The sequence below is a fragment of the Macaca fascicularis genome, chromosome 12 (assembly GCF_037993035.2).
Source record: "Macaca fascicularis isolate 582-1 chromosome 12, T2T-MFA8v1.1".
NCBI classification, from domain to species: domain Eukaryota; kingdom Metazoa; phylum Chordata; class Mammalia; order Primates; family Cercopithecidae; genus Macaca; species Macaca fascicularis.
This window is the reverse complement of record NC_088386.1, coordinates 96,880,027-96,905,938: the sequence shown is the minus strand read 5'-3', so window position 1 is coordinate 96,905,938 and position 25,912 is coordinate 96,880,027. Positions and strand designations below refer to the sequence as shown.

At 46.5% G+C, this 25,912-nt stretch overlaps 1 protein-coding gene and 1 pseudogene across 23 annotated transcripts in view; one reads left to right on the top strand and one right to left on the bottom strand.

Moving 5' to 3' along the window:
• Positions 1-22,283, bottom strand: part of CFLAR (CASP8 and FADD like apoptosis regulator) — a 49,725-nt gene extending 27,442 nt beyond the window's left edge. For 6 of the 23 annotated variants that reach the window (XR_012421367.1, XR_012421362.1, XM_005573900.5 and 3 more), the window contains exons 1-4: positions 19,470-19,692; positions 9,051-9,475; positions 6,076-6,181; positions 3,145-3,280 (exon numbers count right to left, since the gene is read on the bottom strand). Coding sequence is in view for 14 of the 23 variants with exons in the window: in XM_005573900.5 (XP_005573957.3) it covers positions 3,145-3,280; positions 6,076-6,181; positions 9,051-9,331 (523 nt within the window). In the remaining 9 variants the exon portion in view is untranslated. Of the gene's footprint in view, positions 1-3,144; positions 3,281-6,075; positions 6,182-6,405; positions 6,436-8,722; positions 8,825-9,050; positions 9,476-12,591; positions 12,865-19,469; positions 19,693-20,748; positions 21,690-21,955 lie in introns of those variants that run through there. The other 17 variants (XR_012421363.1, XR_012421369.1, XM_005573901.5 and 14 more) reach the window with 6 other exon arrangements.
• LOC102144428 (inosine-5'-monophosphate dehydrogenase 1 pseudogene) lies at positions 207-1,841 on the top strand (annotated as a pseudogene).
• Positions 22,284-25,912: the final 3,629 nt, after the last annotated feature.

Below are 25,912 nucleotides of genomic sequence, written 5' to 3'. Positions count from 1 at the left end.
TTCAAAATTTCAGATGACTCTTCGACCAAACATCATTAAGAATGGAGTATAGGGCGCCCTGGCCCGCCCCGCCGCAGCCCCCACCCCCGGCCCACCCGGCCCGTGGCTGCAGGGTGGCAGCGGCGCGGTGTAGGCGGCAGCAGCAGCGGCAGCGTTTATGTCGGGTCCCACGGGGCCTCGCAGCAGCATGGCGGTACCTGATCAGCAGCGGCACCAGCTACATGCTCCAGGACGGGCTCACCGCACAGCAGCTCTTTGCCAGTGACCAGGGACTCACCTACAACAACTTCTTGATTCTCCCAGGATTCATAGACTTCATAGCTGATGAGGTGGACCTGACCTCAGCCCTGACCCGATGGTCACGCTGAAGACGCCACTGGTCTCCTCCCCCATGGACAGTGTGACAGAGGCTGACATAGCCATCGCCATGGCTCTGATAGGAGGTATTAGTTTCATTCACCACAACTCACTCCAGAGTTTCAGGCCAGTGAGGTGCGAAAGGTCAAGAAGTTTGAACAGGACTTCAACACGGACCCGGTGGTGCTAAGTTCCTCGCACACTGTGGGTGATGTGCTGGAGGCCAAGATGCGGCATGGCTTCCCTGGCATCCCCATCACGGAGACAGGCACCATGGGCAGCAAGTTGGTGAGCATCGTCGCCTCCCGAGACATCGATTTTCTTGCTGAGAAGGACCACACCACCCTCCTCAGTGAGGCAAAGACGCCAAGGATCGAGCTAGTGGTGGTTCCAGCAGGTGTGATGTTGAAAGAGGCAAATGAGATCCCACAGCTTAGCAAGAAAGGGAAACTGCCTACCGTCAATGATCAAGATGAGCTGGTGGCCATTATCACCGACACCCACCTGAAGAAGAACCGAGACTACCCTGCGGCTTCCGAGGATTCCCATAAGCAGCTGCTGTGCGGGGCAGCTGTGGGCACCCGTGAGGATGACAAATACTGCCTGGACCTGCCCACCCAGGTAGGCGTCGACATCATAGTCTTGAACTCGTCCCAAGGGAACTCAGTGTATCAGATTGCCATGGTGCATTACATCAAACAAAAGTACCCCCACCTCCAGGTGACTGGAGAGAACGTTGGTGACAGCAGCCCAGGCCAACAACCTTATTGACACTGGTGTGGACGGGCCGCGCATGGGCATGCGCTGCGGCTCCATCTACATCACCCAGGAAGTGATGGTCTTCGGTCGGCCCCAAGGCACTGCTGTGTACAAGGTGGCCAAGCATGCCCAGCGCTTTGGTGTGCCCATCATAGCCAGTGGCAGCATCCAGACCGTGGGGCATGTGGTCAAAGCCCTGGCCCTTGGAGCCTCCACAGTGACGATGGGCTCCTTGCTGGCCGCCACCACGGAGGCCGGCGAGTACTTCTCAGACGGAATGTACCTCAAGAATTATCGGGGCATGGGCTCACTGGATGCCATGCAGAAGAGCAGCAGCAGCCAGAAACAATACTTCAATGACAGGGATAAGGTGAAGATCACACAGGGTGTCTCGGGCTCCATCCAGGACCAAGGGGCCATTCAGAAGTTCATGCCCTACCTCATAGTGGGCATCCAGCATGGCTGCCAGGATATCGGGGCCTGCAGCCTGTCTGTCCTTCGGTCCATGATGTGCTCAGCGGAGCTCAAGTTTGAGAAGCGGACCATGTCGGCCCAGATCGAGGGTGGCGTCCATGGCCTGCACTCTTACGAGAAGCGACTGTACTGAGGATAGCGGTGCAGGGCGAGGTGGTGGAGGGAGTGCACCCCAGTGTCCACCTTCGGGCACAGCCTCCCTCCATCACTGAGTCCACAGATCTGCACTACAGGTTCCCCAGCTCCTTTCCAGGGAGAGAGGAGGGGAGGCTCTGAGGGGTCTGCGGCCACCCTCACTGAGCATCCCCTGCAGAGTCAGGACAGCTCCCTGGGTTAGGCTGCCCTGGGATACCCCCTGAATCCAGCCAGGCTCTCAGGCCCTGCACCTGCCTCAGGTCTTTCTTGCTGCAGCCTGCTCCAGCCCAGCCCCCACCCCAGGGGCAGGAGGCTCCTCCTGGCTTCTCCTGTAGGGCACCTCCCTGTCCCCAGTCCCCCAGGAAATGGTGCTCTCCTGGCCCTGCCTCTGGCCCTTCCCGGGCTGCTGCCCCCTCAGCCATGTGGCACTTCTGAGCTCCTGACCTAGGCCAAGGGGAGGTCTCTGCCCCCTTCCCTGGCCCTGGGCTACCCTTGGGTCCTGCTCCTCAGGCCACTCCCCAGTCCCTGGCCCTGGGGAGGAGGCCACCCTGGTCATGGCTGCCTGCCTGTTATTCCTGACTCACCACCGTCCCCAGGTGTACCATTCCTGCCCTCTCCTCAGCTGCGGTTGAAGGCTTTAACTTTGCACACTTTGGGATCCCTGTCAAGTCACTGTGTGTTAAATAATCGGAATAAATCAAGTAGGTCTCAAAAAACAAACAAAAAAAAAGAATGGAGTATAAATGCTACTTCTGTTCTCGATCTTTGATCAGACAAATTTAGAGTGTGTTGGGGTGGAAGAGTGCTCTATAGATCAATGAGTCTCAGCCATGCCCTTTAGGCTGTGATGCTATGGTGGCAGTGAACTTGCTAACAGAGCCGAAGCTGAGGCTGAGTCTAAAAGACAATGAGGGATGCAAGTAAGGGAGAAGGCCAATGTGAGTCTGGTCCTTTTTATCAAGGAAAAAATCGAATGTGCTCTTTTCCGTAAGGAAGTTTTGTGAAATTTGGGACACATGCAAGGAAAGTATGAGACCCAAGTGACATCACCCGAAGTTGGATAGTGGTTGTGAGGCCAAATACCAGAGCAAGGCAGTAGGGTTCAGCATACATGCAAAACTCCTGAATGTCCATAGCTCTGCCAGCCTGTGCAGATCCCAGATTCTTTCTTGAAGACTGAAATGTTAAGAACTGCTTGGCAGCATTTTGCAGAGATCATGAATATACAGGGCAATGGAGTTGGCAGATCTGAGATATGAAGAATATAAAGGGACGTGATTTCTAGCCACAAGCTAAAGGGGGCTTTGGTCATCTGGGTTCCATTCCATCCACCTATCCAACAAATGAATCTTTACCAGTCACGCCCCGCCCCATGCACAGAGTACTTCCTCTAGGCCACTGAGAGGCCAAAATTCTTACCAGACTGCTTGTATTTCTGGATTTTTGTCTTCAGGTCTATTCTGTGGATGTTCTTTAGGCATTTTTCTAATAAATCCAGTTGATCTGGGGCAACCAGATTTAGTTTCTCCAACTCAACCACAAGGTCCAAGAAACTCTAAGAGAACCACCAACAAAAAACAAACGTCAATAGAGCTAGCTAGACCAGGTGCAGTAGCCCATGCCTGTAATCCCAGCACTTTGGGAGGCTGAGGCGGGAAGACTGCTTGAGCCCAAGAGTTCGAGACCAGCCTGAGCAAAACAGCGAGACCTCCATCTCTACAAAAAAATAAAAAAATAAGCTGAGTGCAGTGGTACACACCTGTGGTCCCAGCTACTCAGGAGGCAGAGGTGGAGGATCACTTGAACCCAGAGGTCAAGGCTGTAGTGAGCCATGATTGTGCCATGGTACTCCAGCCTAGGCAGCAGAGTGAGACCCTGTCTCCAAATAAAAAAAAAAAATAGAGCTGACTAATAAGCCCCAGATGCAAACCTCAGTCCATGTGATTTATAGCAGTAAGAAGATGTGACAAGATGAGCCCTTTCAGTGACCTTCAGTGATCTTAAACCAGGTATCTCTGTCATGAGCAATTTAAGACTCCTGATTTTTACTCAGAACAGAGGTGGTGGTATAAGTTTTTTGGTCATCAATCTGCTCCTTGGTTGCAGACAGACACGTGGGCCATGTTGTGTCATTGAGAAGGACCATGAAAGAGCAGGGCTGAAACGAGAACCCTCCTGAGTTTATTATTTTCCAAAAGGCCAGGCTGGTCTCATAGTGAAAAACTCTAAGGGCTTCTCTGAAAAAGGGAGAAGGAAGGTAGCTGGGGAAAGACTTTATGAGAAAAATCACATGATATAGTTTTAAAGTTTCCAAAATATTTGAATCAATGCTAGACCTTCCAACTCATTCTGACCTTCTGACTCAGGGGGTTATAAGAAAGTGAAATTACAACAAGGTTTGAGTGTTCTGCTATTCATTTACCTTGGGCCACAGTGATTATGAACAAACTATAGTTCAGAAACAGGCATTGCTTTGGGATCTATTTCCTTTGCATTTAACATTTGGTTACTGAAGTGCTATCTTTATTTTTGAAAATAATAATCATAATTTAAATATATATAAATGACTGGGAGAGACAATTACTAGCAGAAACCAAAAACGGAGTTCTAGTTTCATTTTCCTTCCCATTTTGCGTTTAATGGGACTTAAGAAACAAAACTAAAATCATTAGGAACATGAGGAAATTCTCAAGCAATGACTTATCTGAATCGTCAGAGGCAGGCACTGGTCTGCCTATTTTGAGGACCTATTGTCATATTTTAGAAACAATAGGTTCTCAAACATTTCCTGGCCTATCCTTAGGTCAACAGTACCACGTAGGGCCAACTGGAATGTTGTTTTATTTAATTAATTTATTTTTTTGAGATGGAGTCTCGCTCTGTAGCCCAGGCTGGAGTGCAATAGCACAATCTTGGCTTACTGCAACCTCTGCCTCCTGAGTTCAAGCAATTCTCATGCCTCAGCCTCCCAAGTAGCTGGGATTACAGGCGCCCACCACCATGCCCAGCTAATTTTTATATTTTTAGTAGCAATGAGGTTTTGCCATGTTGGCCAGGCTGGTCTTGAACTCCTGACCTCAAGTGATCTGCCCGGCTTGGCCTCCCAAAGTGCTGGGATTACAGGCATGAGCCACTGTGCTAGGCCAACTGGAGTTTAAATATTTTTCTTTTTTGTTGTTGCTGTTTTTTTGAGACGGAGTCTTGCTCTGTCGCCCAGGCTGTAGTGCAATGGTGCAATCTCGGCTCACTGCAACCTCTGCCTCCTGGGTTCAAGTGATTCTCCTGCCTCCGCCTCCTGTAGCTGGGATTATAGGCGCCTACCACCACGCCAGCTAATTTTTTGTATTTTTAGTAGAGACGGAGTTTCACCAGGTTGGCCAGGCTGGTCTCAAACTCCTGACCTCAGGTGATCCACCCACCTCTGTCTCTCAAAGTGCTAGGATTACAGGCATGAGCCACCACGCCAGGCCATGGATTTTAAATATTTTTCTAGTAATCATGACACATCCCCTAGATCTTCATCACTACCTGGTTTTCTTTTCTTTTTTTTTTTGAGACAGAGTTTTGCTCTGTCACCCAGACTGGAGTGCAGCGGCGCGATCTTGGCTCACTGCAAGCTCTGCCTCCCGGGTTCATGCCATTCTCCTACCTCAGCCTCCCAAGTAGCTGGGACTACAGGCGCCCGCCACCACGCCCAGCTACTTTTTTTGTATTTTTAGTAGAGATAGGGTTTCACCGTGTTAGCCAGGTTGGTCTCGATCTCCTGACCTCGTGATCCACCTGCATCGGCCTCCCAAAGTGCTGGGATTACAGGCGTGAGCCACCGCATCCGGCCTCCTGGTTTTCAACTCTAAATCTCTACTTTTACCATTTCCCAGATACATCAGTCACAAGAACCTCCCCCCACCCCACTCCTACGTGCAGCCTAGATCCCACACTGACCTTGAGTCAGCTGAGGAGAAAGAGATGGCAGTAGGAGAGCAATACCATAATGGACTAGCACCTCCTTCCTGTTTCCACCCAGCACAAGCAGATGGGATGTCCTCCCCACACCCCCGTCAAACCAGGGAGGGAAACACATATGAGCCAGGCCTATGAATTTTACAGAAATAAGGATAAAATCCAAGGATAAAAGAAACATCCAAGGCCACACCAGAAGATATTATTATCCTATTTCTTCAATTCATAAACCAATTCTCTTCCCATTCATGTTATTTAAAAACCACCTGAGATGTCTGACTCCCACTACAGTGGCAGCAGACTGCCTGCTTCCCTCTCTCTGTATCAAAAATAGTAGCTCCCACTTCTGATAGGCTCTTGGGACCATGAACCAAAAAGAAGAAAACTCACCTTCTCCTTGCTTATCTTGCCTCGGCCCATGTAATCCTTCATGAGGAAAATTAATGAGGATACATCAGATTTATCTAAATCCTCACCGATCTCTGCCATCAGCACTCTGCAAACCAGAAAAGTTCATTTAGTTAATTCAGACACAAGTCCTAAGACAACTCGAAGTGCCCACACCTCCCCTATGCAACAATGGATTGAAAGACTAGTTCTTGCCCCTGTGTAAATGTGTCCCTCCCTCATAAAACAGCAAGCCTGGATCACCCCAGGAAGAGATCTTAAGGGAACTCAAAAAAGGGATCTTGTCTTTGCCCATTTAATAGGAGATGGTACCTCCTTTGCCAACTAACAGCTTCTGAAAACAACTCAGAGAATGGAAACTTCCCTAAAGAATCCCCTAGCTCCCCCAGAGGTTATAGTGAAATGACTTCAGAACCCAAATGACTAACATAAAAGGCAGAAATAGAATTTGAAGGAGCCTTGTCATCTCTGTTTAACAAGCTCTCAGGTGATGTTGATTCAAGGACCAGATTTTGAATTGCAAGATGCTAAAGGAAAGAAATACCTGACATACCCCGGCCCACTTCTGAACTTAAAGGGTACAGGCATCTGGATCACGGGGATTCTGAACTTAGATGTCTTTGCCTAGAAAGCCTCTCCTGACTCAGGGGTGGCTGGAGCTAACGCTATATATATATATATGTATAATTTTTTTTTTCCAGGAAATAGACTTTGAGAACCAATAACTGCATTTTGCTGGGGGCTCCTAAGGACAACTTATGGTTAGTATTGTTATCATGACATTGTCATCAGGCCATTTTCCCAGTTAGCCTCTCAGATTCTCGAGGATGACAGATTTTTCATTTTGTCCTAGAGCTTATCAAAACACTTAGCACATGCCAATACACAATGAAGCCCACTCACCAGATGAATAAATAAATCTAGCACTCCCCTTCTACTGGCCCCCTTCTCTTCCCAGAGGGCCTGAAGAATCTCCACTCATCATAGCAAGGAAATGGGAAAAGGAGAGATTGCCCTAATTTACTCACTGAAACTCAGTTGGCACCTCCCAGAAAGTTTGAAGACTACTGACATTAAAACTGATGGCTGAATAGGTGGAAGATTTAAAAAAACAATAGTAACAACAATGATAATAATCCCTTGTATCTGTAGAGTGCTTCACAGTTTAAAAAGTACTTCACATAGTAAATTATTATAGCTGATGCTCACAACAACCTTGTAAGGTCGGGTATTATTATTTTTCGCTTTACAAGTAGGAAAACAAAGGCCCAACAAGGTTAGTGATTGGCCCAGGCTGCCTGGCCGTAACTGGTAGATCTGAGGCTTGAAACAGGTCTTCCAGCTACAGTGAGCTATGATCACGCCACTGCACTCCAGCCTGGGTGACAGAGCAAGACCCTGTCTCAAAAAAAAAACAAAAAACAAAAAAACAGGCTTTCCAAGGTCAAATCTCATATACTTCCCAGAGCCCACACTGCTTTCAGCTCTTTTTGGTATAGTTCTTGATAATATATATCATCTCCAAATACACATTATCAACATAATAAAAGGCTGGTGGTGAGAGAAAAAACACCAGCTGGGCACGGTGGCTCACGCCTATAATCCCAACACTTTGAGAGGCCGAAGAGGGCAGATCACTTGAGGCTGGGAATTCAAGACCAGCCTGGCCAACATGGCAAAACCCTGTTTCTAGTAAAAATACAAAAATTAGCCAGACATAGTGGTGCATGCCTGTAATCCCAGCTACTCAGGAGGCTGAGGCGGGAGAATCACTTGAACCCAGAGACAGAGGTTACAGTGAGCCAAGATCGCACCACTGCACTCCAGCCTGGGCTACAGAGCGAGACTTTGTCTCAAAAAAAAGAAAACACCAATTTAAAGTTACAAGTTATCTTCCTTTACCCAGGAACTCAGTCTGTCAGTAGCTTCCATGCCCCTCTGAACCTCTAAAAGACATTAACATGTGAGCAGGAGGAAGGAGCAACCCAAAGCTTGTGGGAACTAAAGCAGACTCCAGTGGCCGTTTCCTCTTCGACTGAAGGGGCTAAGATGTGGTTAACTGAAAAGATTTTCAATTCGGGCTCTCCAACGTCTCCAAGGGCAGGAAGCACAGGAAAGGAGCCCACCCTGATAAACTTCCTCAGCAGGGGTAGGGCCAACGGGGATTCAGAAGGGATGATGGAGTTTCTACAAAGGTAGGAAGATTGCTGTCAGACTTGTTATTTCCTTTCTTTGTACCAGAAATTATCAAGGACTGACTTCACAGAAAATGAACTAGTAAACACCACCACAGATCTCACACTGTCAGAGGCTGGCAAGAATGACTAGCTCTTAGTCATTCCTATCTTTCTTCATGTCTTGTCATTCTATCCTTCAGGCAAACACATACCATCTGTCCCTTCTACTTGCATATGATCCCAATTCCTTTGAGAAAGCATGTTTCAGCCAGGGGCAATGGCTCACGCCTGTAATCCCAGCACTCTGGGAAGCCAAGGCAGGTGGATCACTTAAGGTCAAGAGTTCAAGACCAGCCTGGCCAACATGGTGAAACCCCGTCTCTACTAAAAATACAAAAAAAAAAAAAAAAAATTAGCCAGGCATGGTGGCGCATGCCTGTAGTCCCAACTACCTGGGAGGGTGAGGCTGAAGAATCGCTTGAACCCAGAAGGCGGAGGTTGCCGTGAGCCAAGATCACGCCACTGCACTCCAGCCTGGGCAACAGAGTGAGACTCTGTCAAAAGAGAAGAGAAGAGAAGAGAAGAGAAAGGAAGAGAGAGAAAGTTTCAAGAATTTAAAGGGGTCACAGGAATGAAGTGACGTCATCTGGCAGTTGGATAAGTGGGCAGAGACAGTAAAGTGGCTGCATTTCTTATTATCCTCGTTTCTGCCATTCAGTAGAGTCTGAGACACTTCAATCCCTCCCACCTATCCAGCCTCAGGAAGAGGTGATGAATTACCTATAGTCCGAAACAAGGTGAGGGTTCCTGAGCAGGTGGGTCTCCACAGCTTTTCTGTCCATCTTCAAGATCCGTTTGAGCAGGTCAAATCGCCTCACTCTGTAGAGCAGTTCAGCCAAGTCCCCGACAGACAGCTTACCTCTTTCACGTAAAATATCCAGAAGGTCCCTGACATTAGGTGGAACCACATCTACAGCAACATCCCGGCACAAAAAGAGCAGCATCTCCTTCTCATCTGTGTCAAGTGCTTCTTCGACCTGATGGATGACCTCAGCAGACATCCTACTCTTAAGACTACAGAAGCTCACAACGGTCTGCAGAAGTACAGCTCCGGGTCAGTCAACAGAAAGCCAGCAGGCAGGCAGTCAACTTCATTTCTGAGGGCTGACTTCATTTCTTTCAGAATCCTTTCCAGTGGGGGAGTTCTGTGGTTAAAAGGGAATTTTTCTGAAAATCTTATCAAGCTACCTTATGCCTAAGATTGAAAGTATGGGCTCTTTCTTTCTTGGTGGTCTCCCTGACCTAAGTAGATTACCTTCTATAGAAAGGGATCTATAGAAGTCTATAGAAAGGGATCCTTGGTAGACAGAGCCAAAATGTCAGACTAATCCAAAGAGACAGAGAAGAAAACCTACATTGTAAAGGAAATGAAACAACAGATGAAATCATCTCCTAGGAAATCCCACATTCTTTTTCAGAATTCATCAGAATGTAAAACATGTTACAGGGAAAATTACAACTAAGGGGTGAATGGCCTCAGTAGGAGGAATAGGGAAGAAGTATGTAGTAGGAGGAAGAGGGAAAAGCCCAATGACAGACAGCCTGACTAAACTAGGGAAACTTGCCTCACAGGGTTAAATCTCCACTTCAATGACTCCACCCACGTGGCCTTGAACAAACAATGGGGAAAAGAAGTTTCTGTCCCTATGCCACTCCTTTTTTCTAGTTGCTCTCCTACTTCAAAAGCCCCTCACTCACACCTGGAGGCAGAAACCTCTGCTGCCATCCTCCTAGACCCCAAGCCCTTTTCACAACTTCATCACGAATGCTCACAGAACCTGCCACCAAGTTGTCGGGTTTGGATCATGTCTTCAGACCCTGAGCCCCATGGAGGTGCCAGAGGCCCTGACTCTCAATGCACTGCTACATGGCAGCAATTGCCATCAGTACTTCTGATGTTCTCAGTGAACATCAGGAAGTTACAGAGGATCTGGGGAAAGATCTCACTCCGGGGATGGGGCTAGGTGGGAGGGGTAAGGAGCTCATGCAATGGGTGTGTTCTTAACTTCTTCCATTGAAACATCCTATTTTCTTGCAAAATTTAAGTTGCTAACCAATCTACTCTAAGTTTCACAGCTAAAACTTATGTTAAATCACCTCTTGTGTTCTTTATCTGTTCCTACAAGACAGTATTTCAGGTTAAAACCAAATTTATTAACAAAAAATAAGTGGAAACACAACCCAACTCTAAATTGCCAATGGTTGCTTTGTATTTGTGTTCAAGTATATTTATATATTTATCTAGCTGTATTGAGTGAAAGAAGCACTGAATCCATTTATTTATTAACATACAATATCAGTCCACAAAAGATTTGAGCTATCTTAAATAAAAACACATAAATAGAAAATTTTATATGAGAACAAGGGGAAAAAATTATGTTAGAAATTTGAAATGGGCGTGCCCATTCATCCAAACTTCACTTAATATGATTATTTGTAAATAACTGGAGAAATTAAATTTGCTAAGTTAAATTTACTAAAATAAATTTGCTCAATGAAAGTGGAAAAATTGGCACTCAGAAAGATAAATACAAATTTTATGTGCTCTGGAAAGCCCAAATCTATACTCCACTCGCAGGCCAACAGTGCTTTAATCTCTAATTCTCTATTTTTTCACAGTCATCTAACTTCTGTAATTCATAAATATCAACAATATAACAATGCCACCAAGAGTTAACAAAATTAGATAATCATTTTAAAAAACGTGATCTGCTCAGTTTGTTTCTTCCAACCATTACACCCAGTCACGCACACTCAGCAAGAGCACTGGCATACTGTCTTCCCTCTGTGCTCATGGGGGTAGAGTTTGGCAGCAAAATCTAGATTACTCAGTGGTAGCATCTGGCACATTGAAAGAAAATATCAAAAGGAAACTACAGATCCCGTGTGGAGCCAGCCCACTCAGATGCAGCAAAATATCAGCGTGTGTGTATGCTGGAGGCAGTTCACTGTGGCTAGAGGTGCTGGGCACTTGAGAAAGGAGAGCATACTAGGGAGAGGTAGGGCTGGGGTCCGAATAATCACCACTTTGTTGCGGTTTCTTTTAAGCCCAAGCCAAGAAACTAACATAAAAATTACTCTTAGACTAGGGAAGCTCATAAGGTCTTCAGTTTTTTGTAGAGACAGGGTCCCACTGTGTTGCTCAGGCTGGTCTCGAACTCCTGGGCTCAAGTGATTCTCCTGCCTCAACCTTCCAAAATGCTGAGGCTACAGGTGTGAGCCACCACACCCAGATGAGTGAGTTCTTTAGAGCCCAGTAAAAGGACTTGCGCCCATCAGTTACCAGCTCCACCCAGCCTGAGCTGTCGGACTCAGTGTCCCATTCACTTCTTCTGAAGACTCACTTGCCTTCACCTTACTCAGATGAAGGGCAAAAGGAATATCCAAGCCCAATTATTTTTCTTCCCTGCTTTCAAATACCCAATCCTCCTAACTGATCAAGATTCCACTAGTTTCGCTTCTCCCCGCAGTGTTTTCAGCAGTTCACTTTCCCCAGTTAGACAAAATTGGCAACCGTGTGTATTTTCTAGAATTTTAAAGGAATTCCCCTTAACTCCCCTCACAGGCATATTCTAATTTAATGACTATATCTCCCCTTCTTTTCCACACCCACACCCTGGGACAAACTGTCCCCGACCTTCACAACAAGAGCAAATAAAACCTGAGACCAATTTCTGTTTCATTTCTCTTGCAGAAGTCATGAAACTATCGCCAGTTATTACGCAAAACGCCAACAAAGCTTAGGCAAGTCAGAGTTATCTTTCACACACTAGCTAACAGGAGCATCCGGTTCTGGAAACAGAAATACTCCAGGCATTTTTTAATAGAAATTACACTTAATACTGGAACTAACAAAACTGCTGAGAGGACTGGAGGAAGGGGCTCTGAGGTGGGATTCTAACAAAGACTCCTGGGGCTGCTGGAACAACCTTGCCTCAGCCAGGGAAGTGAGGATCAGGAGGCTGCCACTAGAACTGAGCTCAAAGACCCTCTGACAGTGGAGACCCAGAGATCAGAGGGCGCATGCTACAAACTCTGGCCAGCATTTCCAACTATCTCGCCTTTTTCGCTCCTGCCTGCCAGCCCTGCAGCATCCAGGGTGACCGAGTCCCAGGAAACCCCTCAGTCGCAGGCAAACAGGGATGGTTGATCACTCCAGCACCCCTGCCTTAATGAGTAAGCCTCTAACACTCCTACAACTCGAGTAGCAAGTAGTTCCGAAGGAAGGGAGAAGAGATAACACAATCTGAAAACTACTTACCACCACACCCTGCTGGTTTCCTGAGCCGGGCCCTATGGCTGCTCAACAGTTTCATTTACAAGGAGACTCTGGTCAGTTCCTTTCCCACACCCTTCGAGGAGTGCTCCAACCTGCACCACTCTTCCATCCCAACACCACCTCCAATGCCATTTCTCATCCATGTATCAGGCACAAACTCCTGCCACCTTCTACCCTCCCACTGCCCCAGCCGGTCCCTGCTGTCCCTCTGCTTGCCTAAGGCTAAGCCTCCCTGTGTGCCCTCCTGTCTCTACTAAGCCCCTATGTCTACTCTCATGATCCTCTCTCTACCTCCAGAGACGGCTCCTCCCAGCTCGTAAACATGTGCAAGTCTCTTCCATCTTAAAAAATAAAGCCAAAACCCTCAAAAAAGCCTGAGGGTCCCCTAGACCAACCATCCTTTCACTTTATTCCCTTTCACATAAAGCTGGGACCTCGTGAAGGAACAGTCTGTACTCAGTGCTTCAGTTTCTTCAACCACAATTCACTCCTCAACAGGCCTCCACCTGGATCGCCTCACCCCACCATCTCCTCTACACAGCCACACTCAGTCCTGAGCCTTACTGGAATATGACGCAAAAGGGACAATCAGCAATACTGATGCTGTCTTTATTTAAATTTTTGGTATTTTGTTCATCATAGATTTTTGGCATTTATGTCTGTTTTTTAAAATATTGCATTAAAATATTATCTATGTTGATGACTGACTTTTTGAGCACCCCCTTACATGTTGTCCTGAAGCGAGTGCCTTGTTTGCTCCTGCTAATATCCCAGCCCTGATGACACAGCTCTTGTTGAGGCCCTCGTGACCTCCTGGCTGCCACATCCAAAAACTTGGAAGTCCTCTTTCAACTGATTGCTCAACTCCAGCTGACACTGCTAATTAATCCCTCCTTGAAACTCTTCTCCCTTGGCTGAGCTCACACCACTATATTCTACACAGACCCTTCTCTAACCTTCTCCTACTCCTCAGCATACTCCTTCTGCACCTGTCCCTTAAGTGCTGGTGCCTACCATCCATCTCTCATCCAAACTCATTCCCCTAGTCATTCTGTTCCCCTGCTTCCGACCTTACCCTCTCCAAATCTACCTTCCATCTAAGTGAACTTTCTAAAATTCATGCCTGAACTGGCCAGGCACAGGGGCTCACACCTGTAATCCCAGCACTTTGAGAGGCCAAGGCAGACGGATCACTTGAGGCCAGGAGTTCAAGACCAGCCTGGCCAACATGGCAAAACCCTGTCTCTACTAAAAATACAAAAACGGGTGGCTGAGGCACAAGAATCTCTTCAGCCTGGGAGATGGAGGTTGCCAATGAGCTGAGATGGCGCCACTGCACTCCAGCCTGGGCAACAAGAGTGAAACTCTGTCTCAAAAAAACAAAACAAAACAAAATACCTCTATTGAAGCACTTAACACACTTCCCTGGTACCCACATTAGCCCTAACCAGGTGTCAGCAAATGCAGTTAAGTTCAGTCAGGCTTCTCAACCTTTCTCACAGAACACCAACGCTACCTCCATCAAAGGCACATATTGTTCCCTGTAATCAGTAGCAAAGCATGCAGCAGGACCAGCTAAGCCATCCAAAGATGTACTTAACATTCCCTTCTTTCTACTGCTTCTCTATGTGAAGCAAGGTCATTGTATGGCATGAAAGCAATGTCATGTCCAATGAGCTATGGCATGAATGCAAATGTAATTTCTAAGCAACCCCACAAACTGGGCGGCAGTGGAGAAACCTGTCTTGCCAGCTGCAGAAAGCAGCATGCAAACCTGAACTTTCAGGTGTCTGGGAAGCCCCAGTGGAGATGAGAACATGAAACAAAGTGTCATCCAGAAGTTTCTAAAAGGAGAAGAGGTTGCACAATTCTGGGTAAAGTAGAATGTGGCCATCTCACAGAAGTTTTGTGCATTCATCCTGAACATAACAAAATTCACCTTCCTACTCTATTGGTGTGCAGAACAACAGATGATCCCAATTTTAAAATGACATAAAATTAGAAGTTATATTTTATAAAATTCTTTGATGAGGCTGCTATGGTTTGAATGTGTCCCCTCCAAAGTTCCGGTGTTGCCAATACGATAGGATTAAGAGGTGGGGCCTTTAAGAGGTGATCATTCCCTGGAGGCGCCTCCCTCCTGAATGGGATTAGATGACCTTATAAAGGGGGTTGATAAAGGGTGTTTATTTCTTTTTTTTTTTTTGCCCTTCCACCTTTTGCCATGTTAAGACACAGCATTCTTCCCCTCTGCAGAATGCAGTGTTCAAGGCACCAGATTGGAAGTGGGGAGCAGCCCTCACCAGATGTCAGCACCTTGATCTTAGACTTCCCAGCCTCCAGACTGTGAGAAATAAATTTCTGTTTTTATAAATTACCCTGGTTGTGGGTATTTTGTTATAGCAGCACACAACAGACTAAGACAGACTTTTCATGACTCTCAGGGAAGCTCCCACAAATTCCAACCAGACAGTATCTCCAATAACTTCCTTGGTTCCTAACAATTACATGTAGGCTGCAGAAAATGAGAATGAATCAGAAATGAGACAGCATCTAGATCAAAAGATCATAAATCATCATCTAATTGGATACAGAAACATGGCAAAGTCACCAGGAGCAAGGGAGGTAAATCAGTTGATGTAGTGCCCTTAACTAAATTTAAATTTTGACTTTGGCAGGTATATTTGCTCAGCTTACACAACAGATTGCCCACTGTAACTAAAGGTCCAAGAGTGGCCCTGCAGGAGATAGCTCTGTTCAAAATCAGAAATTGTGCATCACACTAGGGACAAACTTCTGATACATAGCTCAAGCACTGAGTATCATCCCCACTTCAGCCCAACCCATAATCTAACTCCAAACCAACAAATATCTCAATGGTCCCTGGACAGTATTTTTCTGTCCCAGCACCTTCACTCAAGCATTTGCCTCCATTTGGAAAGCCCCTTCCCTCCTCTCAGTCTGTGCCTGAAATTATATCTTATCTCTCAAGATAGCTCTTCTATAAGCTTGTCTTGATCCCCAAATCAAGTCATCTCTTCCTGCTTTGTAGCACTGTTTGTGTTCTCTTCCAGCATTTTATCTTATTCTATCCTATGTGAGACTGAGTTGAGTACTGTCATATGTGGAGGTCCTTGGGGATAGATAGGCTTTTACTCATCTTCATTAGATTATGGTAAACAATGGCCAGGGCTGCCAAGCTCAGCCCTCTTGGGTCTTGAACAGACTGGTCATCATTGGACCATTGCAGCCCATGTGTAATGCTTACTCATCCCTTCATAACATACAATGAAGCAAGATGGAGCTGGTGGTGTAGTTAAGATACCATACTTGGAATCTAGTTGTTGGATTCAGAAGAGTGAGCTCGTGAAAGGAAGCTTTTGCAACTACATGCGTTAACAATGCTATTGCTTTAGAGTGACTTGCAGTGTAATTCTAAGAGGATGGGTAAGTCCCCATGCAAAACTTCCTGGACACTGGCAGGACCTCATTGTGAGTGGGGAGAATACAATGTCTCCAACCAAGGGGATGTTTGGAACTCATCATCAATTTATTACCAGGCTTCAATTTATTTGACAGAGAAAAATGAATAACAGGTCAAGCTGCCTGAGTTTAAGCAAGATGTCAGATTTTAATGCTTTGGCAAAGACTGAGTTCAGAGACCAGGTTTCAACTTCAGGTAGTATGAAGAAGACCTATGGCTTAGCCTCACTTCTTTTTAGGTATCTAAACCATCTGACGTCACCTTTAGAGGAACTGGATGTCTAACTTCATGCAACAGCAGTCAGGAAAACAGGCATTCCTTCTCCTCAAGGTTTTGATCAAAAGAATAAAAAGTGGCTCAAGAAACAATCCCATCTATTCAAGAGAATAGCATACTATCAATTATGCTACATTACTGCAATAAAATATTTAGGAGACATTCTCTTAAGTTAATCTAGACACAATTGGCTTAAATTAAATTTCAACTTGGCAGGTATATTTGCTCAGTTTACACAACAGATTCTCCATTGTAACTAAAGGGCCAAACTTGGCCCTTTGGGAGATAGCTCTGTTCAAAGTCAGAAATTGTACATGATACTAGGGATATAAAGTTCTTAAAATTACTTTTATATAGCATTCATTTTCTATAAAAAGCACTACCTGCTTTTTGCTCTAAGAAAATCTGGAAAATAGAGAAAAGTAGAGAAGAAAATAAAAATTAAAATTAAAAATTAAATTAAATAAATTTAATAAAATTAAAAATAAAAATTCCCCACTTGCTTCAGTCTCATCACCATCCCTGGTACCTACACATCCGTCCCCCTAGTTTCTCATCTCTTGCCTGGTTCCTTGTTCTAGGTTCCTTGACATTCCTGGTGACTACCCAGGTTAAAGGGATAGACTCATTCTACATTTAGGCTGAATGATAGCCAGCACATTTACAGTAAGCCTAGGCAGACAGCAACTGATATAGTGTCTCCTCTGGGGATATAGCTTTGTGCTATATATAACTTGCCTGTGCTACCACATATTTTATTAACAGCTCCATCACGGAGCACAACCTTATAATTACTTACCAGATTAAAATAATCCAGCCTTATGATTATTTGCCAGATTAAAATAATCCAGCCATGGCTTAGAATAGAACTCAAGTCAAGTATAAAATCTGAACTATGGGGTTTCAATAGCATACCATGGCCAAGGTTTTGAGTGAAACTTTTGCGCTGCTTCTGTTTTCCAACCAGAAAGGGAGCTCCAGATAGCAGAGAGAGATCTACGTGCTCCCATTCCTTAGCCCCAGTAGGTGCTCAGTAAACGGTGAAGGAGTTACTTTTTTCATTTAACTCTTGATTCAAAGTTGTGGTTATTGTTGCAGGGAATTTGGTTTACTCACCAGATAGTATTCAAGCAAGAGACTGTCAGGTACCTACTCTTTTAAACAATCTCATTGACTTTGAAAACTACTTTTGAAAGCTGCAAGTAAAAACAAACAAAAAACACAGATATATAAGCCAAAGGGAAGATACAAAGGAAGTTCAAGGAGAAAACTCAAGAATTTCACAAGTAGGTAAGGTAGCTTTGGTTCCCATTTCTAAAGTCACATGACTAAAGAAACTCATTACCCTGGGAAACATTTTAAACCTTGGAGTAAGTAACTATGAGAGGATTTTTCAATTACATTTTTTAAAGTATATAAATATACATATAAATGATTCACTTCTTCAACTGAAGAGTTCACTGCAGAAGATACAAATTATCTTGAGTATGCAGATGAAAGTAGTATCAAGTGGTGTGTAGCTTCTCTTTCATAACAAGTACTAAATCAACAAAGATGGCAACTCAGTATCGAGAATAAGAGAAAAATAATGTAGAAGATGTTTATCTATTTGGGCCAAAAACCTAAATCACCAAAAAAAGAAAGTGGCTAGAAGTGGAGACCAAAATACAGAACAAGTGTAGAAAAGCAAGCAATTTTCGAAGTAGAATCACTTGAATCCAGGAGGCAGAGGCTGCAGCGAACAGAGATAGCACCACTGCACTCCAGCCTGGGCGACAGAGTGACACTCTGTCTCAAAAAAAAAAAAAAAAAAAAATGTAGCTGGGTGTGGTGGTGCGCACCTGTAGTTCCAGCTGCTCCAGAGGCTGATGTGAGATGATTGCTTGAGCCCAGAGTTAGAGGCTGAAGTGAGCTATGATCACCACTGCACTCCAGCCGGAGCAACAAGCAAGATCTCACCTAAAAAAAAAAAAAAAAGGCCCCACCTTGAATCTTTTTTAGAAAAAAGCAGGTTGTAAATAAACACAATTTTAAAAAATGAAATATTTTGCAAACTAGAAAACAAAAATATTATGAGTGTTTTTTAAAAAAAATATGTAAAAGACTGTATTTGAGAGCACAAATGTGGTAAAAAAACAAAACAAAACAAAACAAAACATTACACTGAAACCTTTGGTTATCTGTAGGGAAAGAACCCCTGGGGGTTTTCTCTATTTACTTTGCATGTATTTTAACCCAGGTAATTGTAATACAACTTGACTGAAGAGTGTCTGAAGAAAATGCATTACAGTACAGAATGTTAGGTACGATCCTGAAGCAAGTGCAAAGACAGCCGCTGAGCATATGAAAGTACAGAGAAAGGGCACCAGGGTGGGGTGTCAAGTCTTCTGAGGGGAGATGCCAGGAGGAGAGTATAAGGGAGATACAGGGCATTCCAATAATGATAGTGCTTTTCACCTCACCGATCTATAGTAAGAAAGAACGATTGGGTTCTGCAAGTTACCTGGGCATACTAAAAGAAAATACAAAACAAACAAACAAATAAACAAAAAGAACCCATGGTGTCATAACTGCCCCACCATGGCCCACAGGCTTCCTCCAGGCAGGCTGTCAGTGGATCTTGTCTAAACTGCCTTAACTCGAAGTTACCTGTGTTTAGGTAACTGTTGAGTCTTCCTCAACCATATTGTGAGGTTATGGGGACAAGAACCAAGTTTAGATCCATTTCTATGTCCTCGGCACCCAGAACTCTACCTGGCCCAGAGAAGCTCAATAAATGCTGGTAGGATTATACTGAATTAAAGGCAAGGAGGCATTGGAGTCCATAAACACGAGTTTAATTAGCCCCTGGGGCTCTACAGGGAAGAAATAATCAGACTTCAAGGGTGCCCCATTCCCCAGAGTCCATTCCTGGTATTTGAAAGAGCAATATGCCTCGGAGTGTTGTGAGTCCACTGGAGGCTCAAGGAGGAGACCTAGGGCCAAAAGCGAGGACTCAATCCTTTTCTGCCAGTATCGGGGGACAGTGCCCCAACGTCTCAGGAGCCCAGGGCGACACCAGCCCCGGGGCGGGGATCGGGCAGGATTCTCATCTACTCACGCCCGGGCAGCCGTCGGCTCTTCCCACTGGATCTCCGCCGGGACCAACTCCCACCCTCGCCGTACAAGCTCAGACCTGCTGCTCCGCAAAAGCAGAATTGGAAATGCTCCAGATGGGATGAGGAACGAGGACAGAAAGTCAAATATATCAACAGGTGGCTTCGCCGGAGGGCGTCCGAAAACCTCTGCCTACTGAACCGCTTCACGCCTAATCCCCGCCGCCCACCGGCTGAAATGTTACAAGACATAAATTCTCGAATCCTGTCTGCGGAATTCCCCGCCCCCGCGCAGTTGAAACTTGCACAGGGCCACTCGCGTGTCTCTGGGTGGTGATATTCTCCATGCGTGGTCAAAGGGCTTATGCATATCTCAGGACAGTTACGTGCGGCCCCACCAGGACTGAGTGGGGACCGCCGGTGGGCCCCCACCACCTACTAGGAGCTGCGGTAGGACCTCCGATGCCCCAGGGGCCTAGGCAATTTCCGTTTCAGCTTCCTGGAGGCCCCCAGCCCAAGGCTCAAAAAACTGCACGTAATCCCGCCCACCCCGGGTCATGCAAGACTTTCGGGGGTAGGGGGAAACCCAGCGACCCTGCAAATGGCTTCACCTTGGAAACCGGTACAAGGAAGCAAGCAAGTATAAGGAAGCAAGTAACCGGTGTAAGGAAGCAAGTAAGGAGGTCAAATGTCAGTTACAAACAGAAACGTAAAACATAAAGTCGCTAGAGAAAGCCATTTTAACGAGGACATTTGACCCAAAAGCTGTAAGTAAAACAAGTATTAACAAAACAAGAAAATGTATGTAAAGCAAACATTTACAAACATTAAATGTATGTAAAGCAAACAGTAAACATTCAAAACTCCCTTTCGACCCAGTCTTTTTTGTTTAGATCTTGGAGTTGGGCCGGGCGCGGTGGCTCACGCCTGTAATCCTAGCACTTTGGGTGGCCGAGACGGGCGGATCACCTGAGGTCGGGAGTTCGAGACCAGCCTGATCAATATGGAGAAACCCCGTCTCTACTAAAAATACAAAATTAAGGGCATGGTGGTGCATCCCTGTAATCTCAGCAACTTGAGAGGCTGAGGCAGGAGAATTGCTTGAACCCGAGAGGCGGAGGTTGCGGTGAGCAGAGATCTGTGCCATTGCAATCCAGCATGGGCAACAACAGTGAAACTCTGTCTCAAAAAAAAAAAAAAAAAAAAAAAAAAAAGATCTTGGAGCTCGAGCCAGGTTTTTTGTTAAACAAAACTTTTGTAAGGTTATTTAGGGGAATCACCAACCCGAAAAGGGCCAAAAACTCCGTTCTTCTTATCTGAAATCTCTCTCTAAAGCAGGTCAAACCTTCCAGAGCCCGCTCTCAGTTCTAGATTATTGCAGTTTGTTGATATTCAAAACGCTTTACTTATGCTATATGCTAACCCCCTACTGGTTTCACCCCTCATTGCTTAAGAACAAATTTCAAATGTCAACCAATTAAAACATTCGTAAGACCTCTGGCGTCCTTGAATTTACTTCCTACTCCGTGGAGCCAAAAACTAATTCTGAATTTCAGTGGCCTTTGTTCTACTGCGTGCCACTGTTAATATTAAAAGAACATGGCCTTCTGTCCAAATCCGGACACTCTCAAGTAAGAACATCTTGAAGTCATTTTACATTTCCCAGTCCTTTTGAAGCGGTGGAAAAATGGCAGAAACAGGTTCATTTTAAAAGGCTCTAAAAACGTTTCTTCAGTCAGGCATTCCCAGCTTTTCCAAGGCAAGCTTTCCTTGCACTTGGGCAAAATAGATATTAAACTGCTCTGGAAAATAACAGCCCTGACTAGGCTATTGTTAAATTCCCTACAGGGCGGCGGCTCCCACTGAGTGAGGTCGAACGCACACACAACTGTTGGGAAAGTCCACGTTCCCAACAACTTTCGAAAGGAAAAGTGCCAGATCTTCTCAACAGTTCACTCCAAGAATTGAACTCTCAAGATCATTTTAAGCAAAGTTTACACAACGCTGAGGACCCGCCACTGAAGCTCGCGGGTGGGCCTCTGCGGTTGCGGCTGCAGGGGGCGGCTAGAGTTAGCCAAGGTTTACTTCCGGTCTCTCAGGTCCATTGGGGTGAAGCTCGGACCGCAGTGGCCCAGGTCGCCCCTTTTTGGGAATCCGGGGCGGAGTTGCCAGCAGAAAGGGTTCGGGGTTTCGGAGCGGGGCGGAAGCGGAAGCGGGGGCATTCCGCTCAGCCCGCGGTAAACAACCGAGATAAGAAATCTACAAAACTGAGTCAGGTTCCAGAAGCGCCCCCGCCATCCCCTGGCCACTGCCGGCCACCTGCAGTTTCCCGGAGCGCAGGGCTGTGAGGAGCGGCAGGAGTGGGACGTGGGCGCGTGGGCGCGCGGCGGCTCAGGGCCTGCTGCAACGCTGACTCAGGGCTGGGCGTCGGGGCTTGGGGTCTGGGACAGCTCCGGCGCCGCCGGCGGGGGGTAGAGCGTGGGGCACGTACCGTCCTGTCGCGGCCGGACTCTCCTGCCGCTGACACCTCAGCCTTAGCTCCCCTAGACGCCCGAAAGGCGCACGCAAGATGGAGGCAAAGAAACCGAAAGCCTGGAAGCGGACTCGGAAGCGGACTCGGTGCTGGGCGATGGCTGTTCGCAGCGCTTCTCTCCCACACCCCCTCCCGTGGTCTTTGGATAGCCCTGGGCTTTGCCTCAGCTGTCACTGGACAAAAGTCCAATAGCCGGCACTCACTGTGTTAGGCCGAGTCCCCATCCCTAGCTCCGGGAGTCCTTTTTAGTTGAGACTCGTCGGTGAGGCTGCCAACTCGCTGTTTCCTGCTTTGGCTTGTGTGACTGAGTATGCAGTAACCGAGGGTGGATGTCGACATAAGTTCCACGCGTTAGGAGTAAACACTGCGAGGTTTTTTGGGTTTTTTTTTTTTTTGCTTGCTTGCTTGCTTTCTTCTTTTTTGAGACGGAGTCTCACTCTGCGGCCCAGGCTGGAGTGCAGTGGCGTAATTTCAGCTCACTGCAACATCCGCCTCCCTAGTTCAAGCTATTCTCTTGCCTCAGCCCCCCGAGTAGCTGGAACTACAGGCGCGCACCACCACTCCCGGCTAATTTTTGTGTTTATTAGAGACGGGGTTTCACTGTTGGCCAGGATGGTCTCGAACTCCTGACCTTGTGATCCGCTCGCCTCGGCCTCCCAAACTGCTGGGATTACAGGCGTGAGCCACCCAGCCAGGCGCGAGTGTTTATGATTTGATGTCTGGGAGTCATAGCAAACGTGAACGCACTTTGTGGTTTTTTTGTGTGTATGTTGTTTTTTGTTTTCCTTCTTGAGACAGGGTCTCGCGCTGTCGCCGAGGCTAGAAGGCAGTGGCGCCATCACGGCTCACTGCAGCCTGGACTTCCTGCGCCCAAGCCATCCAACCCCCTCAGCCACCCGAGTAGCTGGGACCACAGGCACAGGCCATCATGCCCGACTAATTTTAGGGTTTCACCATGTTGGCTAGGCTGGTCTCCAACTCCTGGCCTCAAGTGATCCTCGCCCGCCTCGGCCTCCCAAAGTGCTGGGATTACAGGCGTCAGTCACCGCGCCCCGCTAAGTTTTTATTTATTCCTATTATCTATCTACTTTATTGTGATTCTTAAAAAGCTTTAACTTTTCTTGAAATAATTTTAAACTCACAGGAAAGGTGAAGAATAATACCAAGAGAGACTAACTGCAGGACGGCATGAAGAGCTCAGGATTCACCCCTAGTGAAACTGAAAATTATTTAAAACAACAAACAACCATTAACTATTTTAAGCGTCTGAAATGGTCCTAAGGGCAAACAGCAAATGAAGAAACATGTATTCCAAAAAATCTATAAAAATTCTTGCATCAGAATGTGAGAGTTTGTGGTATTTAAAGCAAACCTCTGCCTTTGTGCAGCAAGACAGACTCCACTCCAGACGGCTGCAACTAAGAACCTCTGTCTTCCCACAGCTCCCAGTCAGAGACCAGCATGTCAGCATTTCTCATCTTGCCCCTAGCTACCTGATGCTGAAGCTAAATCCTGGGGAAGTGTGGTGGAGAGGTGGCAAAGTCCTTCCATTCAGAGGCTCTACCTTGGGTGGAGTGCTGAGACACAAGAGGAGACTTTAGCTCTTTTTCTCCATTACTTTCACCCCATATTCACCCCCAACCTTTTTTTTTTTTTAATCTCTCCATCTTCCCAAGATAGTTACATTCTGATTTTGATTAATCTTCAGTACATATGCTATTATAATCATGTAAACGGTAGTCACAGCCAAGTTATGTACCAAACTATGATTACTTTTCCTTTCCCACACAACTTTTAGTTTTTTCTGGAGTTAATAATTGTCTTGTTTTGTTGGTTTTTCCATGTAATTAAATACTAAACTGTTTGTCAGTTATCCAAGTTTGGTTTTTTGTTTGTTTTTGAGAAAGGGTCTCACTCCAGGCTGGAGTGCAGTGACCCGCTCACAGCTCACTGCAGCCTTAACCTCCTGCCTCCTGAGTTCAAGGGATCCTTCTGCCTCAGCCTCCTGAGTAGCTAGGACTAGAGGTCCTAGCATGCCACCATGCTAGGTGTGCCACTACAGGTGCCACCATGCCCAACTAATTTTTAAAAAATTTTGAGGCCGGGCACGGTGGCTCAAGCCTGTAATCCCAGCACTTTGGGAGGCCGAGACGGGCGGATCACGAGGTCAGGAGATCGAGACCATCCTGGCTAACACGGTGAAACCCCGTCTCTACTAAAAAAATACAAAAAACCATCCTGGCTAACACGGTGAAACCCGTCTCTACTAAAAAATACAAAAAACTAGCCGGGCGAGGTGGCGGGCGCCTGTAGTCCCAGCTACTCGGGAGGCTGAGGCAGGAGAATGGCGTGAACCCAGGAGGCGGAGCTTGCAGTGAGCTGAGATCCGGCCACTGCACTCCAGCCTGGGGGACAGAGCGAGACTCCGTCTCAAAAAAAAAAAAAAAATTTGTGGCCGGGCGCAATGGCTCACGCCTGTAATCTCAGCACTTTGGGAGGCCGAGGCGGGTGGATCACGAGGTCAGGAGTTCAAGACCAGCCTGGCCAAGATAGTGAAACCCCATTTCTACTAAAAATACAAAAAATTAACTGGGTGTGATGGTGGGCGCCTGTAATCCCAGCTACTCAGGAGGCTAAGGCAGACAATTGCTTGAACCCAGGAGGCAGAGGTTGCAGCGAGCCTAGATTATGCCACTACACTCCAGCCTGGGAGACAGAGCGAGACTCCATCTCAAAAAAATACATATATATACACACACACACACATGTGTGTGTGTATATATATGTATATATGTATATACTATATAGTATATGTATCGTGTTCATATATATACACTATATATAGTAGAAGTGGAGGTCGTGGGTTGGGGGAAGTCTTGCTATGCTGCCCAGGCTGGTTTTGTTTTTTGTTTTTTGTTTTTTTTTTTGAGACAGTCTGCTCTGTTGCCCAGGCTGGAGTGCAGTGGCCAGATCTCAGCTCACTGCAAGCTCCGCCTCCCGGGTTTACGCCATTCTCCTGCCTCAGCCTCCAGAGTAGCTGGGACTACAGGCGCCCGCCACCTCGCCCGGCTAGTTTTTTGTATTTTTTAGTAGAGACGGGGTTTCACCGTGTTAGCCAGGATGGTCTCGATCTCCTGACCTCGTGATCCGCCTGCCTCAGCCTCCCAAAGTGCTGGGATTACAGGCTTCAGCCACCGCACCTGGCCCCAGGCTGGTTTTGAACTTGCCTCAAGCGATCCTCCTGCCTAGGTCTTTCAAAGCACTGGGATTACAGGCATGACCGCCGCTGCTCTTGGCCTTTCTTATCTTTTCAGTACACCAAGAAAATTTTATTACAGATCAGCACCTGTCCTTAATTTGGAAACTACTATTCAAGAACACCTAGCTTAGCACCTCCATCACCACCTCCAACGCACCCTATCCCAAGTGAAAGCCATTTCTGGTTGTCAGTAGAACCATCACAGTGGATTTACCCCAGGCCCACCTTGCATGCCCACTGATTCTCACCACTTCAACACACACCAGTATGACTTCTAACCCAGCATATCCATATGTCATTCCCTGAGGGCTTTTTCTGGCTCACATTGGAAGCCCATATTGTCATCCCATTTGGCAAACCAGTAGGAGCAGGCATTTAACCCCCTACCCCTGTGCCATCCTCATCCTTTGACTTCAGCAGCCCTCAAAGAATGACTATACACCTATGTTGACACTCCCACCTGCAGTCCACTTTCCATTTACATCCTCTTACAATCAGCCACCCCTTGGGCTTAGGGATGTGCATACTTGCAGCACAGTTTGTCCCTGGGGTATAGACTTGGGGAAGAGGCCAATGTAGGCCCTGGTGGGAGGCTCAGGGCTCTTTGAGTAGAGAACATCAGGTCTTGGGTACCCAAAGAGGGTTTTTTGTTTTTG